At 36.4% G+C, this 19,374-nt stretch overlaps 1 protein-coding gene across 2 annotated transcripts in view; it reads right to left on the bottom strand.

The window, feature by feature from the left end:
• Positions 1 to 19,374, bottom strand: part of SETD2 (SET domain containing 2, histone lysine methyltransferase) — a 121,222-nt gene that overhangs the window by 55,762 nt on the left and 46,086 nt on the right. For both annotated transcript variants that reach the window (XM_075547238.1, XM_075547237.1), the window contains exons 6-12: positions 15,011 to 15,134; positions 11,872 to 11,949; positions 9,949 to 10,046; positions 6,506 to 6,632; positions 4,579 to 4,713; positions 3,813 to 3,932; positions 1,898 to 2,566 (exon numbers count right to left, since the gene is read on the bottom strand). In XM_075547238.1, the coding sequence (XP_075403353.1) occupies positions 1,898 to 2,566; positions 3,813 to 3,932; positions 4,579 to 4,713; positions 6,506 to 6,632; positions 9,949 to 10,046; positions 11,872 to 11,949; positions 15,011 to 15,134 (1,351 nt within the window). The remainder of the gene's footprint in view (positions 1 to 1,897; positions 2,567 to 3,812; positions 3,933 to 4,578; positions 4,714 to 6,505; positions 6,633 to 9,948; positions 10,047 to 11,871; positions 11,950 to 15,010; positions 15,135 to 19,374) is intronic.

The following is a 19,374-nucleotide window of genomic DNA, read 5'->3' on the forward strand; positions in this document are numbered from 1 at the left end:
AAGAGTAATTCATGAAGCTTTACCCGTCCCTCCCACCCTTTTTCATTCACTGATGAGCCCTACAGTATGCTTCGCAACAAAACCAAGATTACGAAATCTGAAACAACTTCTAGATTCTTCACTACCGTAGAAAGGCCAAGTAGGCACACACCTAACAATTTATCACAATGGCCCAAAGTAAGGGAGATAGGAAATGGTTAACAGAAGAACCACAATCTTAGATCAAGACATTTTTAGTGATCTTAGAATTTATAGGCTAGCAACTAGCAAAGTGGTTGGTAGCAGATGCTTAATAAAGATTTGCTGAATAGCACATATTCTTTGCAATCACTTGAACTCGCAGGTGAAATTCAGACAGAAGTAGTTAAGTCTTTCAACGCCGATATATATGTGATCAAATCAGATTAGTGTTTCTATCTAAAATAGAATTAAACTATGGGTTCCAGGCTTCATACTTCTCATTAAATGCTATCTCTAACTTTTAATACCTTTCAACCATAATAAAAATTTTGAAATTAGTCACTGTAAATGTTAACTAGGATGATAGATGAATTAAGAACCCAGCACCAATGTATAGTAAACCATCAACATTTAAAGTCAAATAAAAGGTATTTCTCAGAAATGCAATTCGATATGGGTTATAATTCCAGAGCACACTAACATTTGAAGAAGAAAGAAGTATTTTAGCTCCCTTGACACTAAGAATCAGGATATATTCAAAATACGATGGTAAAGAAAGACATTTTTAAGTACAAATAAAATTTTACACTTCAAGTAAAAAGAATCATCAAGCTACATAGTACTGTGAAACTGCTTTGATCTTTCAGCTAGGTGTGGGAATGCAAGCAAGGGAATAACTTTATAAGTATCAAACTGTATGTCCAGAGTAGAGTGTAAGCTTACATCATTGCAGTTATATCTGACTGGCTTAAAATACCTCAGAGCAATTCAAACTAATAAAAATACAGAAACAAACTACAAACGCAGGTTTTTAAAAGATTATGATTAATTATATCTTAGCAAAATTTTTAATGTATCTCAAACCAGAGACTTTTCTGAGGAAAAACTTTAAAGCCTTTTCCACGTCCACCTGTGCACTTATGTCCTTACTGAGCCGCAAGTCCTAGTTCAGGCTCTTGCAAGCACCCGCCCAACACAAGGGCTTTCCTTCCAGGGGCTCTGGGGCCCTTGCAAAGGAGACTCTAGATGAAATACACGTCTACCAAGAGATTGTTCCAGCAGCTCCCAATTAACTGCAGTCTTGAACCCAGAAGTTTAAAAATTGTTACTGCAAGTAAATTAAATATGAATCCTTCCTTTTATAATTACAAAAAAAAATCAGATTTCATAAAGTGTAACAAGGCTGAGTTGTGTGGAATTATAAGTAACAAGAAAGAGGAGCATGCCTAAGAGCAAATAGGTAAGCCACAGTTGAAACTAGACTGCACTTAACAAGGCTCTCAATACAATAAAAATCAGGAATACTAGAAAGCACGTTGTACAAGCCATGACTACTGAATGTGTTCAGTGGAAGGCCAATACCAATTGACTAAAATCTCAGTATCTAGGGGAATGAATAGAACTGGGTGCACAGGAGGTTCAAATGTTCATCTTGCTGTTAATTATTCTTATTCCCATCATAAGACAGAATCATAAATCTATTACATACAGAACTTTGAACAAAACTTTCTAATCGAAGGAAAAGGATTAATTTGTGAATTAGTTTGGCTAAAATGACTCTCTCGTCAAAGCTTAAAGGGTGTTTGAAATGTTTACAGTTAGCAGAAGTTATATTACACTTATCAGAAATACACATAGAGAAGTAGGTAGTTTGACTTAGGCTGTGGCATTCTAAACCTAAATAATTCATGTTAAAAGGAACCAAAATTGTTCTTACCTTTAGGTCTTTCCAACTGTCCAGGAGCTTGGTAGCCAAATCACTAATATCTACTGTTTTATCTGTCTGTTCTTGGCTCCTTTCACTTTCCACATCAGACACGCCTTCCTCTTCATCTTGGGATGGTGTTTCCTCAACAATAGGTTCTTCTGGCTTTGTGCCATTGTTCTCTTTTGGCTCTATTTCTGTGTCAACTTCCGGCTCGGACACAGGTAGCTTACTGACCTCAACCTCCACCGCAGCTTCATCTTCAACTTTGGGTTCAGACAGCTGTTGTGTGATTGGCTGTTGTGCCTGCAATTCTTCTTCTTCCTCAACAGGGACATGTTCTAATTGATCAAGATCCTCCTTGCCATCTTTGCCTTCTAGTTCACTAGCAGCATCAGAAATCGCACTGTCCATGCTATTTTCACTTATAATTTTAAGTCGACGAAACATGAGTTTCTTGGGGGTTTCTGTGTCAGCTTCTGTACTCAGCTTGGTAGAAGGATCAGGGGTGTTGAGTGGTGTGTGAGCGCGTGATGTGTTCTCACTAGAGTACCCATCTCCTTCACTCAATTGTGGAACAGCAGTCTTGGTCTGAGACCAACGTTGAATGATTGGAAGGACTTTGCTTTCTTCCAACATATTTTTAGTAGGAATGGGCAAGTGTTCCAAAGTCTTTATAATCTAATTAAACACAATAACAACAAAAAATGAGATCATTTTGTTACAGCTGACTTTTCAAACCTCTAAATTGTTTCTACAGAAGTGGTATATTGAGCTAGGAACAGAATAACTAAGACCTTAGTCTCTGTAAACAGGATTTAAATATCATGTCATTTTCCTTTATGAAGGAACGAAAATTACATCAAGACTGACCAGTAAGAATGAAAGCTGATAAAAAATATAAGACTTAATATATGTGTGCTTGTAATTATGCGACATATTATGTTTAAATGATATGTAAATACTTCCCACACACACAAAATGCAGATACCACCTCTTTAGTCACTGATAAACAGCGGTCTAAAAGGTAAGTCTCTCTTCATCTAGGCACCTCCTCTGAAATCCAAGAATTTTTCCACAGCTATTTCCTACTATAGTTCTATGAAACTCCAGGGTGTCACCAGCTTCTTACTGAAAAATCTCCAAAAAAATGGAGGCAAAGAATACTTACTTACTGGCCCACTCCCAAATCCTTTCCCAAAGTGCTGTTATTATTATTATTATTTAAATAATTTTATTGGGGGCTCTTACAGCTCTTATAACAACATATACACCAAACTGTATCAAGCATATTAGTACATATGTTGCCATCATCATTTCCAAAACATTTTCTTTCTACTGGAGTCCTTGGTAAAAGCCTCCCCTACTCTTGTGAATCTTTGATCATTTATATATTATTATTTCCCAAAAGTGCTATTTTAAATGACTTTGAGATTATATTTAAATTGTGATAAAAAGCTACACATAGACCAAGTTTAGAAAAAATGTTTGGGCAAAAACATCAACTCCACTGACAACGTTGCCAATGAACATTTCCTCTATTTTGAAACACTTATTTAATACTCAAAATGAAAAAGAAAAAAAAATACTCAAAATATTCTTGCTCTTGACATCTAAAAGTGCTTCACCAGTTTTCGGTTTCTCGCTGTTTGAAAAGGATCAAATGGATCCTTCCTTGAACTGTGAACTGTCGTTATTACTCAATCTTGCTGCGTGCTTTGAACTACTAACCTTTAAAGACCAGGGTGAAACCATGGGCACGCTTACATCTGACAAAAAGTTAAAGGAATGATGAAATGATTTAGTCATTTAATACCAGTGGTAAACACACTTGTAAATTCATAATCATCAATATTATCACCTATCCTCACCTAAATAATCATATAGAGGTCTTACAATCTTAAGAAACAAGCAAGTGTGGACTGACCTCTTCCTGAAGCTTCTGATTACTTTCCCGGCCATCACCAAGCTCTGCCATCCAGATCCATAGCAAAGATAGGCCGTGACGTTCTAGAAAGGATTTCAGGCAGGACTGGGAGTGGGTGTTCTTCCGTGAGGGAAGGTAGGCAGGCAGGCAGGCATGATGGAGGATGTCAAGGAAAGGACAATAGCAGACAGACTGTTGTTACCGAGGGGTTGCAGACAGAACTAAGAGTTCATTCATATTCACAACAAAACCTAGAAACTCCGCATCGCTTAACCCAACCACATAAAATAATAAAACATTCCACTTACAATTTTACTGAAACGGTTTACATCATATGAATGTCTTTAAGAGATTTTCCCCTCCCACTTTCACAAGTCTATTCAAAGAGCTTTTATTTTCTCTTAATAAACTGGAGTAAATAAAATTACTGTAAAAGTTCCTTTGAAATCATGTGATACAAAAACACTAATAATCCCAAGGTGAAAAATACACTATTATCAGGGGTCATGAACAGTACCAAAATACATGCCCCTATTTTGCTAGTCAGAAAGACCAAGCCAGGTCCACCATTAGATGAAATGACGTGGAATTCTCCAGCCATTTGTACGTGTATAAGTTTTTAAAGTCATGCAAAACTCACATACTTGTTTTTAAAATGGAGTAACCGGTAGCCCTTTTTATCAGATTAATACCCCATTAACATTCAAGATCATAGTCTAAAAGCCCCACTCCAAACTCAGAAGTAAATTAATATTAAAATGTTTACCTGTATGAGCTCAAGACAGGTAAGTTTCTGCTCCAAAGTTTCAATTCTAACCATTAAGCGGGATAAGCTGAGCACCTGGTTCTTATCTGAGAGACCTTCACCATTTTCCATAAGAGCTTCTAGTTCTCCATCCACCTATCATGGCAAATAAAATGATCACGTTATAAAATAATGCTAACTTAAGAATCAAACACCCTGAAAAGAGGCACAACCTCACCAGTAAATGAGAAAACACAAAATAAGACGATAGTTAAAAATCATGTCATATTCGCTACATGAGGAAAGAGAGTAGTAAGTCTGAAAATCAAGTCAAGGTAAATATAAAAAAAAATCAAAAGAAAGATCTATAGCCAATAGAAGTATAAATTGGTGGAATCAATATGAAACTGTCACTCTTCGACTATCCACCAAGCATATACTGGTACTACACATCAAGCACAATATTAAATTCTAAACATACTGCAAAGAACCAAAACTGAAAAAATCTACCTTTAAGACAGACAATTAAATAAATACTAGATGAAAGTACTTGTAAAAAACAAAGTACATCTTGAAATATCAAAAAATTTTAATTCTACTCCTACGAAAATACTTTCTCTTAGGAGTATCTGGCAATTCCTAAAAATGCGCTTTAAAGCACCCCCCATAATAGCAAAAATTAGAAATCTGGCAGTAACTCGTGTGTGGATTGGTTAGCATAAAATAACATATACACACAACAGACTATTATACGACAATGAAAGGAAATTAAGTATAGCCAAATGCAACAACATGGACTAATCTTTCAAATGTGGAAAAAGGGCGAATTCCAGAACAGAAATCTATGGATCCATTTTATGGACCACATCCATTTCAGTAGATATGCACAGCTGCAGTGCATATGTTTCAAGGGTCAGAGGCACATTCAACTTAGGCATCACCCTACCCAAGGCTGAAACCCGGTGCGACCTCTACAAGTAAAGGAGCTCTGTCCTTCACAAGCCTCACTGTGACCCACAAGTTGAGGACTTCTGCTACAAGGTCACTATGAGTTGACAATGACTTGACTGCAAAGAGTGTGAGTTTATATAGCCTGGATTCTAATATTTCTTTGGTATGTTAAAAGCAAATGCTTCCTCTCTTTCTTTATAAAGCTTTTTACACTATTCTATAAATGAGTTTTCACAAATTCAAACTAAGACAGAGGGAAGTTTTGGTCTGTGGTAGTTACATAAACTGTTGTTAATTTGAGACTTAAAGTGAAGGGGTGGAATTTAGCCTGTCAATCAGGTCACAGCTTGATGACCTCTTTTGGCGGCACTAAAAAGATAAATAGGTTACTGGAGGTGGGACACACACTCACTCCCTGCAAGACATCCCTGTTGGGAAGACACATGGAGCGGCACTAGAGTCCTGGAGCTGAAGGAGTCACATGTAGACCCATGGCAGCGCTGAGATGCTTCCACTGGATCCACAAGACTTTCCACCCACTGCCCTGTGATCCTTCTGCATTTGGCATCACGGTATGTGTTGTTTGTGTCTGAAGAGGACTTTGTAGACTGGTGTCGGACATATGGGCTCATGTCAGATTTAGGGACTAGACCTGGGCTGGGATGTTTTATTAAAGCTCTTTCTTACACATACGAGTGTCTACAAATTGGTTTCTCTAGTCAATAAGACTAACCCATGGTCTATTTTTAGTTGTAGTGTACATCCGAGCATAGCAGGAATCTATAACACTTTCATCAGGTAAATCCTTAATTAGACAGCTAGCTGCGTGACACACCCAAACAAGGAAAACACCTGCCTTGGAAGATCATATAGTTTAATTAGCTAACAGCTACCAGAGTGACAAGGTGAACACTGTGTGTTAAAATTTCCATCAGAAAGGCTCCTGTATTAAAACACATCTATACCACAAAAGCTGATGAAAACGCAGACCACTTACTGAATCCTTCTTACGGGAGCGCTCCTTCTTCATTTTTCCTCCCGCTGCTCGAATGCTAACTCTGTTCTCTCCTCCCAGGTAACCCCGGCAATTTGCAGACCCACAAAAACATTTCTGAGCTTCTTTTCTGTTCAAGGAGCATAAAAAGGAAGTAAACTGTATAAAAAGGTCAGCAATGTAACAAGCACATGCAAGAGCTAAGTCATTTCTAGCTACAGGGGAAAAATTAAAATGTTATGGAACTCCAACAAACCTGGTATGTAATGGAAATGCATTGAAAACTGTTAAGACATATTCACTCTACTCTTAATCTTGATTGGCTGAACAAAACGAATCGAGAACTTATAGACAATTTCCATTCACATGCATACACAGTCTCAGGAGTATGTTTAAAAAGCTCAGGCACCTGTTATTAGAACTGGCACAGAGATCAGACCAAATGTTCGCAGCAAGAGATTTTTAAAATGTGTTATTAGTATAGCACACTTAAAAGAAAACAGTTGACTAATGGATGTCCTCACAGAGAGAGATGAGATGTTTTAATAATATATACTGCAATAAATAAATGTAGCCACCAAGTTGGGGGAGAGTGGTGGAAATAACACAGGCCTAACTAAGCCTAAGTCTGTCTACTGACCTAAGTCACATCTTCCTTGTAATAACTCTATGACCAGAGCTAAATGAGGGAAAGCCTAAAAGTAAACTGACAGACTTACTCTATGATAGTAGTCATCGGGCACACAGAAATAAAATGTTGAATACCCAGAGCAGGAAATCACAATCAGCGCTGGTTTTCCGGTTTCCCACCATTCAAAGAAGTCAGTACAGTTACTAGAAGAGTTCTGTATGTTCTACAATGAACCTGGTCTAGACTCAGCCTTTCAACATAGGTCAAGCCTTTCCATATATGAAATTAAACATTTGGAATTTCACTAGAGAATAATCAGATAATCACATTCAGAGTTAAAAGAACCGCAGAGCTCACTAAGTTTTCAGATACAAAGCATACATGTGCAACAGTGTTAGAAACGATTTCACTTCCAGATACTAAACCTTAGACAGACTTCACATCTGTGGTACTTATTAGTATAAACACCCTTTCCCGCCCTTATACAACAGCTTCTTAGTTAGAAATCATCTTCTGCAAAACTGGTCCTTGTGACCCAGAAAAGATGAAAAGCTAATTTAGGAGAGAGGAAAAAAAGAAAAACAGTCTATCAAAAGCACCGTTGGGTAGAAGTAACACTGTGCTTGCTCCAAGGGATAAGAGACTGGGTGAGCATTCAATCATAAAGACCTGACTGATCTAATATTTGTCTATGAGCGCACAATAGTTTTAACTGAAGTTTTCAAATGCTGGAGTAAGGAAACATTTCAAACACTCAAAAGAGTAGAGAAAATAACATAATGAACCTATAATTCCATTTTAATATGTCAATTCAAGATCACTCTTTTAATCATCTTATACACTCACAGTCTATTATCTATCCCAGATTATTTTAAATCAAATCTCAGTGACACATCTCTAGAATTCATTTATCATGTTAAGAAATTAATAAAATTTTTTGTTTTTAAATCGTTTTATTAGGGACTCATGCACTCTTATCACAATCCATGCATATATCAATTGTGTAGAGCACATCTGTACATTCACTGCCCTCACCATTCTCAAAACATTTGCTTTCCACTTATGCCCTGGCATCAGCTCATTTTTCCCCCTCCCTCCCTGCTCCCCCTTCCCTCATGAACCCTTAATATATAAATTATAATTTTGTCATATCTTGCCCTGTCCGATGTTTCCCTTCACCCACTTTTCTGTTGTCTGTCCCCCAGGGAGGAGGTCATATGTAGATTGTGATCCATTCCCCCTTTCCGCCCCAGCCTCCTGGTATCGCCACTCCCACCATGGTCCTGGTGTAAGATAGCCACTAGAGCTTCCTTCTGTGTTTTCAGTTACCATTAAAAATCTAGAATAGATTTGTATGTTGAAGTAAACATTCTTTGATGGTTAACAGGTATGGGAGGTGAAGGGAATAAGAGTCATTAAATAGATAACTATTGCTGGGTGCCAGTTATAAATCACAGTTGTTAAGTCCTAATAGTGGCCCTATCTATGCACAACAGAATCAAACACTGCTTAAACCTGCACCATCCTCACAATCTTTGCAATGTTTGACTCGACTGTTGCAGTCACTGTGTCAATCCATGTTGAAGATCTGACTTTCTGTCCTTCTTGCTAACCCTCTCGTATGCCAAGAATTATGTCCTTCCTTTTCCGAGGGTGCACCCTCCTGATTATATGTCCAATGGCCACAAGACAAAATCTTGCCATCTTTGTTTCAAAGGAACATGCTAGCTGCACTCCTGAGGCATTATTTATTCATTCTTCTGGAAGTCAGTGACGCTTTCAACGGTTTTTGACCACGCTGTAATTCAAAGGCATCAGTTCTTTCTTGGTCTCCCTTATTCACAGTCTAGCTGTCGTCTGCAAATGAAGCAACTGAAAATACCAAGGCTTGGATCAGTTGCACCTTCATCCTCAAAGTGACATCTTTGGACCGATAACTAACTTCACAAAACAGAGAAAGAAGATACTCAAGTTGCAGAGGCTTTCACTTACTTGGATCTCCATTCTATGCCCATGGAAAAGCAGCAGTCAAGAAGTCAAATACCACATGTTGAAGCAGGCTTGCCTTACCATCTCTCGGGTCAGTGTAGTGGAGTCAGTCACACTTCATAGCACAGCTATGTGCATCAGAACAGAGCACTGACTAACCCTGTGCTAGCCTCACAATTGTTATGCTCGAGTTCATTGTCAGTCGTTGTATCAATCCACCTTGTATAGGGTTTTCTTTTTTTCCTATAAATTAGTCCATCTGGAGTTGAAAAATGACCCAATCATCAAAACTTCAACTACAACTGTATTGTCTCTAACAGGACTTCCTCGCTCAACATTATTTGGTTTACCCAAAAGTAGTATGACAAAGGCAGGCTAAATAATTATTTCCTTTTTAATTTCCAAGTACTTTTCTAAATCACTAATTGGTGCTCTCCAATTCTAACTATCTCCAGGAAGCTGGTTGCAAACTGGCTAGGCACTCGGCAGCAAACTGGAAGGCTGGTGGTTCCAACCCAACCAATGCTCCATGAAAGAGAGAGATGGAGGTCTGTTTCCAAAAAGGTAACAAAAGCTTTTAAAAATAGCTTAGTAATACAAGTCTACAAATAAGAGAACAGGAAGTTTGGGAGGAGCTTAAGTAGTTTCCTAAATAATATTCCTTAGTAGCCAGGAGGAGAAAAAAAACAAACAGGAGTAGAAAAACAAACAAAACAGTATGCCATGGGTAAGGAGTGATAATACAACTTTTAAGTAATTACAACATTTTCTGTTTTTATATCCAAGTTGAGCCTATTTTCTTATCCGAAACAAAAACAGCACTTACCCATATCTTTGGAACTGATAGTCAAATGTTAACTCCGATCCTGAAGGAACCAATTTGGTGGTAAAAAAACCAACTCTCAGTTGTCCATTCACAGTCCACTGAGGTGTTTGTTTGTTTTTTTAAAGAAAAGAAATTAGTAAATGATTAAAAAATTCAGTCTTAATTATGCATGTCTTTATGCAATAAAAGGTTTTCCAAATTGCAAATAGGAAATTTCTTATCAAAGTAAAGTTAATTTATTTATAATAAATTACCAGACTGAATATACCTATGAAATAATGTCAATAAGAAAATAATAATTTATAAGTTATTAAGGGTTCATGAGTGACAGGGGAGAAGGGAGGGAGGGAATAAAAATGAAGAGCTGTTTTGAGAATGATGATGGCAACAAATGAACATATGTGCTTGACACAATGGATGAATGCATGGATAATGATAAGAATTGTACGAGGGAGCCCCCAATAAAATGATTTTTTTTTAAATGATCTGATGCCAGGGGCTTAAGTGGAGTGCAAATGTTTTGAGAAAGAGGTAATGAATGTACAAATGTGCTTTACACAATAGATGTACGTATGGATTGTGATAAGAGTTGTATGAGACCCCAATAAAATGATTCTTTTTTTAAAGTGAAGAAAAAATATCCCTAATAAAAACAATTGCTATTTTATACACATTTATACGTGTGTGTGTGTGTGTGTGTGTGTAATCAAGAGAGTGAGAAAGCGAGAGAAAGAAATTCAAAACACAAACTGGGGAGTATTAAGATTATTGTCTCAAAATGTTATCTCACACTCAATAAAGGGATTTATCAATTTGTGCCAGGACCAGGGCCATAAAGATAATCAAGATTCAAAGCCTTAAGGATGACCTCCCAATCCCCATCCATCTGTGACCACCAGTTAACCACCTATGCGTGTTATTAAAACAATCAGATTTGGCACCATGAAAGAATTTTTTTTTAAATAATCCAAATAAGGCAGCGAGCATTAGATTTTGTTAAAATTAAAATTTAGCTTTGCATTTTGACCCACATGAAATGATGTCAAATAATAATGAGCAAGGAAATGTGACAATGAAATTTAATACAGGTTCCTGTTTTGGACCCTGCACCAGAAAAATGATTATGAAGGAGGTAAGGGACAAAATTTTAATTGTCTTTTCTTTAGATCAATTAATAATTGATATTATTTCCCAGATTTAACCATTATATTAGGGTTATATAAAATGTTAAGCTTGGGGAAACTAGGTGAAGGGTATTTGAGAATTCTGTACTATTTTCCAACTTCTAAAATAAACCTTAATTAATTTCAAAATAAATCTTTAAAAAAGAATAAAAATAAATAAATAAAATAATAGGCTGGACCAGACGGTGTACACTGGTCCAGATAAGAGCTGGAAACACATGGAATCCAAGACAGATAAACTCCTCAGAACCAATAATGAGAGTAGTGATACCAGGAGGATAAGGGAATGGTGGGGGAGAAGGGGGAAACCGATCACAATGATCTACATATAAACTCCTCCCTGGAGGACAGACAACAGAAAAGTAGGTGAAGGGAGACATCAGACAGTGTAAGGCATGAGAAAAAAAAAATTATAAATTATCAAGAGTTCATGAGGGAGCGAAGGTAAGGAAGGGAGGGGAAAAATGCGGAGCTTATAACAAGGGCTCAAGTAAAAAGAAAATGTTTTGAGAACGATGACAGCAACAAATGTACAAATGTGCTTGACATAATGTATGTATGGATTTTGATAAGAGCTGTATGAACCCCCCAATAAAATGATTCATTTTATTATAAATAAAATAATAGAAAAATACTTGAAAGTGAAGTTCATTTTTTCTTTTGAAATTAGATCTACAGTTAATGGTCAGGAATAACAATCTTGAAAAATAACCCCAATTCTAAATCTAGTTCAACTTACTTTTTGGGTCTCACAGTTGGGCTCACAGCTATGATTCATAAAACGGGAGCAATTTCCTTTCTGAGTTGCATCTATTATCTGTGGGGAAAGAGATAACTAAAGAGTTAAAAAATGAGACCTAAAATAAACAGTTAAATATATCATGTACATACATATAGAAAACATCCCCTGCTTCAGAGAATTTAGAGAACTTTCTCATACTGCTTGATACATTAAAGTGATCACATGTCGCTTTCTCTGGAATATTTACTATGAACAGTTAGCCTACAGGTAAAATTACCTTCTCATTGAATCAATGTCTTCCTCATTTTTTTTAGCTTTTCCTTACATCCTGTTATTGCATTTCAATCTCACTTCATGTACATAAAACTTCATTGTAAATTGCATATCATACCATAGCACAGTAACTCTTCAACATGTGCATGTATCTTGCTGAAACCCTTACTGGGCCTACTCACAGAGTTAGATTTAGCAAATTTGAGGTAAATGCAAAACTCACTACCAAGACCCAAAACCCACCTGTAGACAATGGGACATCCCCTCATAGAAGGGTCACAAGGAAGAGATGAGTCAACCAGGGTGCAGTATAGCACCCATGAAAAACACATTCCTGGTTCATTGAGGTTTCCTCACCCCCCACTATCAGGACCCCAGTCCTGTCTTTAGCTCTGGGCTAGACCAGAGCAGGTACGGGTAAGAGATAAGCACTCATGACACATGGAATCCAGGAACAGGAATGAGAGTGGAGGTATCAATAGGGTAGAGGGAGAAGAGGGAACTGATCACAATGATCCACACATAGGCACATTCTTCCCTCCCCCACCAGAAGGATGAACAACAGAAACCATGGGGAAAAGAAGACAGCAGTCGGTATAAGATTTGAAAATAATAATTTATCAAAGAGTCATGGGGGAGGGGATACACTGATACCAAGGGCTCAATAGAAAGTAATGTTCAGAAAATAATGATGGCAACTTATGTGCAAATAAGCTTGATATAATTGATGTATGGATTGTTATAAGAGCTCAAGAGCCCCCAATAAAATGATCTTTTAATAAAAAACAAAAAATCTCACTACCAGCTAAGTCCATTCCAACTCAGAGTGGCCCTTTGGAAATAGAATTGGTTTCCAAGTCTATAAATCTTTACAGAAGCAGAAAGCCTCATCTTTCTCCTGCACGTTGGTGGGTAGTTTCAAACTACTGACTGATTCATCACTTACACCACATCACTTGGGTTCCTCCTCTGGGCTAAGTCCTTAAAATTGACATTTCTAACAAGTTTCCAAGTGAAGATGTGATTGCTGGTCTACAGTTCAAATTATATCTGCTACTAAGAGAACTTTGGGGAAAAGAGGAGATTTTCCATTGCTGTAAAGATTTATAGGCTTAGAAACTCACAGATGTAGTTCTGCTCTACCTGATACAGTTACTACTAACTAAGAGTCAGAATCAACCTGAAGATCACAACCTTGGAACCCTTTGCTTTTGGTTTACTCAGAGTACGTATTTTCCTGATACATAAAGGAAATAACATAAACCTCAGGGTCATTGAGTCAATTCTGACTTACAGCAACCCACAGAACAAAGCAGAACTGTTGCATAGGGCCTCCAACACTAAATTTTCCCAGGAGGAGATAGGCTTATTCTTCTCCCATAGAGTGGTGAGTAGGTTCAAGCTGCTCACCTTTTGTTTAGCAACCTAAAGCTTAGTACACACTGAGCCATCAGGGCTGCCAATGCTCGTTCACTGAAAGAAGTAGCGCGTTGTTTATCATTTCTTCTCCTTAACCTCTTTTCAAGCTGAATTTTTTCAGAATCATTAAATCTTTTAACAATTCCTAAAGAAAACCTTCGTAAACTCTTTTTACATCATTTAACAAGAAAAGCAATTCAGAAAGTTGGATTCTTTCAAATTTTTCTTTCACTTAGAAATTTGTCTTTCCATAAAACTACCTTCAATAAATATCTGCTAACCACTGTCTCCTATCAGTTTGCTTTAATGGTATAACTTAATAAAAAAAAGTTCTACAATCAAGGAAATACTGTTTCAACATTAAGACTTATTGATTGAAAAGATTTAATTTTTCCAGAACATCTTCAGAAAAATCATTAAACCTCATAAATGGGTAATGTGTTACACAATCCATAAAAGATTGAGTTTAAGAAATGACTATATTCCTAAGTATTCTAACAATCTCAAATTTGTCTCTATTAGTACTGACAAATAAGAGAATTTACATGATTTTAATCTTGGCTCAGACCTAATTTTAACTTCCCTAATAAAATAATTTTGAACACACAATTACAGAATATCTGTCCCCTTTGTGCTAACTAATCGCTGTCAATTTCTACAGGGTTCACGATCTACTCTTATTCCTAATAAGCAACATCCTTTTTTAAAGACAATTTTTTATTACCTATTAATTTAGACTATCAAAGATAATCTCAGTAAAGTCATTTCTTAATAAATAATGTATTCAAATTATAAACAAATTAAAAAGTGCAATAAGGCACCTTCCATCCCAGACTTACAACTACCCCCCTTAGGTTCTCCCAGATATGAGAATTCCTTAGGTATTTTCAAAATGTTCATAAGACTGAAACTATTTTCATTACACTAAGAAGGTGTCTCCCATTTCACTACTATTCTTTCACAATTGAGCACTGAAGAATACAGTGCCGTTTTCCAGAAGCTACATGATCATTATGATAATGAAGAAATTGATGACAAAGATATACATATGTGAATTCATTTAAGACAAATAATGGAGGTTTGTCAAACTGTAATGAATATTTAGTTTTAAAAGTTTTTATTTTAATTTTTAATACAGAAAATATTGAACAATCGAACAAAAGCTCTTCAGGAATCTTCAATAATTTTGAAGAATTACAAAGGGCTCCTGACCTATAAATTTGATAACCTCTGTCCTGTGCATTTATGAAGCATGTTTGAGATAATTTCAAAAAGTTTGTGTAAAGATACTATCTTTCAATTCCAGTGCTCCACAAACTGTCCCTGTGCCCCCCACAAAGAATGTATAGAATTCTAACCTTTTTTTGAACTAAAAACATTAGTCAGTAGCAACAATCCTTTCAAAATCAACGTTCAAAGCCAAATACGCATCCATGTAGCTCACCTCATCATTCTTCAGGGCCATGAAGTAGTAGTGTATGTTTTTATTTCGCGCATACTCCTTCACCCGGGCTTTAAACTCTTTATGATCAAGCACCTCACCACAATATTCCAGGACAAAGGTATTCCTGAAAAACATAAATCCAGACAATAATAATACTTCATGCTGGGGAAAAATTACATATCATAAAGCAAAAATAATGAATTTGAGGAAATATTAAAATGTGGTTAACTTTAGTTACTATAATTAAAATGTATATAAAAGAACTAATATTTAACCTGTTGTTCTAAGAAGCCTTATAATTTATACATACTGCCAAACTGCATATTCTTACTCTCACAACATAATAAAAGATTGAATTCTCAGTTAAATATCATGAAAACAGTAATGCAGTTGAGAAACTGTTCTGAAGACATCTGGAGGCATTAGACACAGGTTCTCAGAGGCACCTTAAACAAACATAGCAGCCTTTTCTCTGGAAGGTGTTTTAGGATATTACAAATCAAATCTAACTACAGTATATACTTGTGTATAAACTGAGTTTTTCAGCACAAAAAATGTGCTGAAAAACAGGTTCGGCTTATATACATGGGTCAGTGGTACCCCATCAAGGTGTAACATCTCGCTGGCCCCCCACCCCACCTCTACCCCTACCCCCACCCCCGCGAGGTAACGGGAGGAGTGCCCGTTATCTCGCGGGTGATTGTCTTTTCTCTGCTGTTCATTCAAAGCCCCACTGACACTGCAGGACTTTGAATGTTTGTTTACTCATACCTAACCAATCACAGCCGTCCTACAAGGTTTATCTTTGAATAAGCCTTTTAAAGACCATGTGGGAAGGATGTGGCATGAATGGATGTCATCTGGTCAAGCCCGACTAACAAAAGGAGGAAATCTCATGAAGCCTGACAGAGTTAATAGCAAAGTGGGTTCGAGATGCATGGGAAGACAATCCACAAGATATGGTGCGACGTGCCTTCCAGAAATGTAGCATTAGCAATGCTATGGATGGCAGTGAAGAAAGTGCTTTGTATGAAAATGACAGCAGTGATGGTGATGATGGCAATCTCAGTGAGGACAGCGTCTATGATGACCTCACACCAGCTGAAGCTCTGCATTGGGATACGGATGATGATGAGGAATCCAGTTTTGAAGGATTTTAACTCTTTACATTTTAGCTGGGTTGCTGATTGAGCTCAGGGAATAGTACTCTTAAGGTATCATTGTTGATACCTTATTGTTTTTGTTGAACCTATTTTCCACTTATTGTGCTGGTTTACTATGTTAAATGACTTGTCCTTTTATTTATGTTTTTTATTTAAAATAAATATTTAAATACATTACCCCACTGATGTCTCAATTTTCAGTAATTTTATTTTCATTTGTTTTGATAATTGAAACTCACCAGGAGCTTCTGCATTTCCACCCTAGGCTTATACTCTAGTCCATCAGTTTTTCTGGTTTCCCAGGAAATAATTAAATATCACGGCTTACACTCAAGTCGGCTTATATTCGAGTATATATGGTATATTCTCTGACCGATTCTATTATTTCCCTCTAGCAATTATTATTGTGGTCTCTCCTTGCCTTTTGATTACCCAAAATCTTTAGTTTTCTGTCTTTGGTTATTTACCTCTTTCTTCACTGAAGAACATGAAATGCTCAGTTTGATTTCCCCTACTTTCATTCTCTGAAAGTTCACTCTCGCTAATATCTTCCTTCTCTCACCTCCATAGACAAATGCCTCACTCTGCTTTCCTTCCAAATTCTGACTCAAATGACCTGCCTGGAAGCCTTGTAGTAGTAACCTCTCAAAATAAACACAGCATAAATATAGAGTGGCAAGATAGGATAATGTAAAAATGTGAATCATTTCTATTTGTCTCCAATAAAGCAATATAATCAACGTACTTAAATCAATAAATGAAATGGTCAACTGAAAAAATGTAAACTCTTAAAACAGATAAAAACTATTAAGACAGTCGAGTATTACTCAGTCATAAAGAGGAATGAGGGAGATAGGGAAGGTTAGGGGTTTGGGGAAGCAAAAATTGTATGTGGGAGGGAGCACTCACTAGAACTGATGGTGATTACACAACTCATTTTTTTAATTTGAGAAATTGCAACAATTAAAAAAAAATCAGATCAGGTATTGCATACCTATCCATTTCAAATTAGAAAGCGAACAATAAAAATAGCCCTGAGTATTTAAGTTCAATTAATAATATGAAGAAGGCAGATGGAAAAGAAATGACCTCTCTATGTAATGTTCAATGCACGTAGGAACATTGCATTGATAAAGGAAAGGATACTATTAAGTTCAATTAATAAGTTGAAAATGGCAGATGGAACAGAAATGACCTCTCTATGTAATGTTCAATGCACGTAAGAACATTGATAAAGGAAAGGATACTAATGCATTGGAGATGTCATTAAACTGAAAGATTTTCCAATGTCAACAGTAATAAATTTATTTTCTAAGACATTTTAGAGTCCATTTTAATAGTTACATTTTTAACCAAGCTTCCCGTAATGACCTCTTGATATGAACATTAAAATTAACAATAAAAAACATAATTTCATAATGCAAAAAAATTATTTAACCATAGGGGAGAAAATGTTCTAAAATTTGAAAGTGGCAATGAGTGTACAACTCTTTTTGACATAGCTGAACTATTGAATTGTATAATATGTGGACTAAGTGCCAATAAAACTGTTAAACATAGAGTAATGAAATTCAGATGCATACTACAACATGAATAAACTCTGAGGACTTTGTGCTGAGTGAAGAAAGCCAGATACAAACGGGCAAATAGGTATTGTTATCACTGATGGGATATTTAAAAAATTAAAACAGAAAGAAGTCAAAAGTAATTAGTGGTAAGCAGGAACTGAGAGGGCTGGTTGTTTTGTTTGGAGATTATTAAAGGTATGTTAGTGGTGGGAGATGTTAGTGGTGGGCAAAAGTAATTGCCCAACTGGAAGCATATAATCAACATCACTGAACTGTGCACATGAAAATGAAAGAAACTACTGTATTGTGTGTAATATAAAATTATTTTAAAATGAGATAATACTATTATATTAAAGAGAAAGAAAATAAAAACAAACCTCAAAAGCAAGATTACAAATTGTATAGTGGATATAAATGTTACAATGAATGGATGTATGGATTGAGATAAGAGTTGTACAAGCCTCAGTAAAATGATTAAATTAAAAAAAACAAACGCATATGTGTGGTAATCTGTTACAAACACACTAGGCTTCAATAATCAAAACTTGATTATTCATGGGCAATCCTGAAAAGTCAAATAACATCTTATATGTGATACTGCAGAATGACCACATGATTTAAAGTCCTAAAGTGTTGGCTTTCCACTTCTGGGCTTAGTCCCCAAACTGGAGAAGAAGAAAAATGCCATTTCTTATATCACATGTTGCTTTATGGATTAAATGTAATGCCGCACATAAAATATAAATGTAATAACAACTCACACTTTGTATAACATCCACAATTATGATACAGACAATTATTGAGTGGGGAAGCCCCAATAGTCAAAACAGTCTTGAAAAAAATAACAAAGTTGGTGGTCTCACACTTCTAATTTCTTACCGCAAAATAATCACAAAACCAGTATGATAAAGGTATAAGACCAATCAACAGAACTAAGACAATAGACAATAAACTCATAGAACCAAATGATTCTTTGACAAAGATGCCAAGATCACTGATTGAAAGAAGATGAGTCTCTTCACCACATGGTGCTGAAAATAACTGGATAGCCAATCATAAAAGAAATTAGACCACAACACCTCAGAAGGTATATAAAAATTACCTCAAAACTATCAACAAACTAAGTGTAAGCGTGAAAATTATAAAACTCTTGAACAATATATAAAGAAAATGCTTCAAGCCTATTTTCAACAATGAAGGAAAATAAGAGCTAATATTCATGACACCACCACCCGATATGACCCCACCACTCCGAGGCAAAACACTAAGGGTGTGGAAGAGAACAGCAAGGGAACAGAGCAATGAAGTCACCAAGGAACACCAAAAATAGGCTTTGGGGCCAGGGCTTGGCGCCCCATCAGACTCCATCGGAAAACACTCCTAAAGGCCAACAAACAGTCCGTGAACTAACAACATGCTTTTCTTTCTTGTTGCTGTGTGTTGCTTTGTCTTTTGTCATTGGCTTGTTCGTGTTGCTATTGTTGTTTTGTTTTATTTTGCTGCTTGGTTTTGCTCTGTCTTGTTTTTGTGCATGTTATTATCTCTGCAGGTCTGTCTAAATAAGATAGGCTGGATGAGAACAATCTGGAGGAGAAAACAATGGGACTGACAGTTCCGGAAGGACATGGGAGAG

This window comes from Tenrec ecaudatus, chromosome 4, assembly GCF_050624435.1.
Source record: "Tenrec ecaudatus isolate mTenEca1 chromosome 4, mTenEca1.hap1, whole genome shotgun sequence".
NCBI classification, from domain to species: Eukaryota; Metazoa; Chordata; class Mammalia; order Afrosoricida; family Tenrecidae; genus Tenrec; species Tenrec ecaudatus.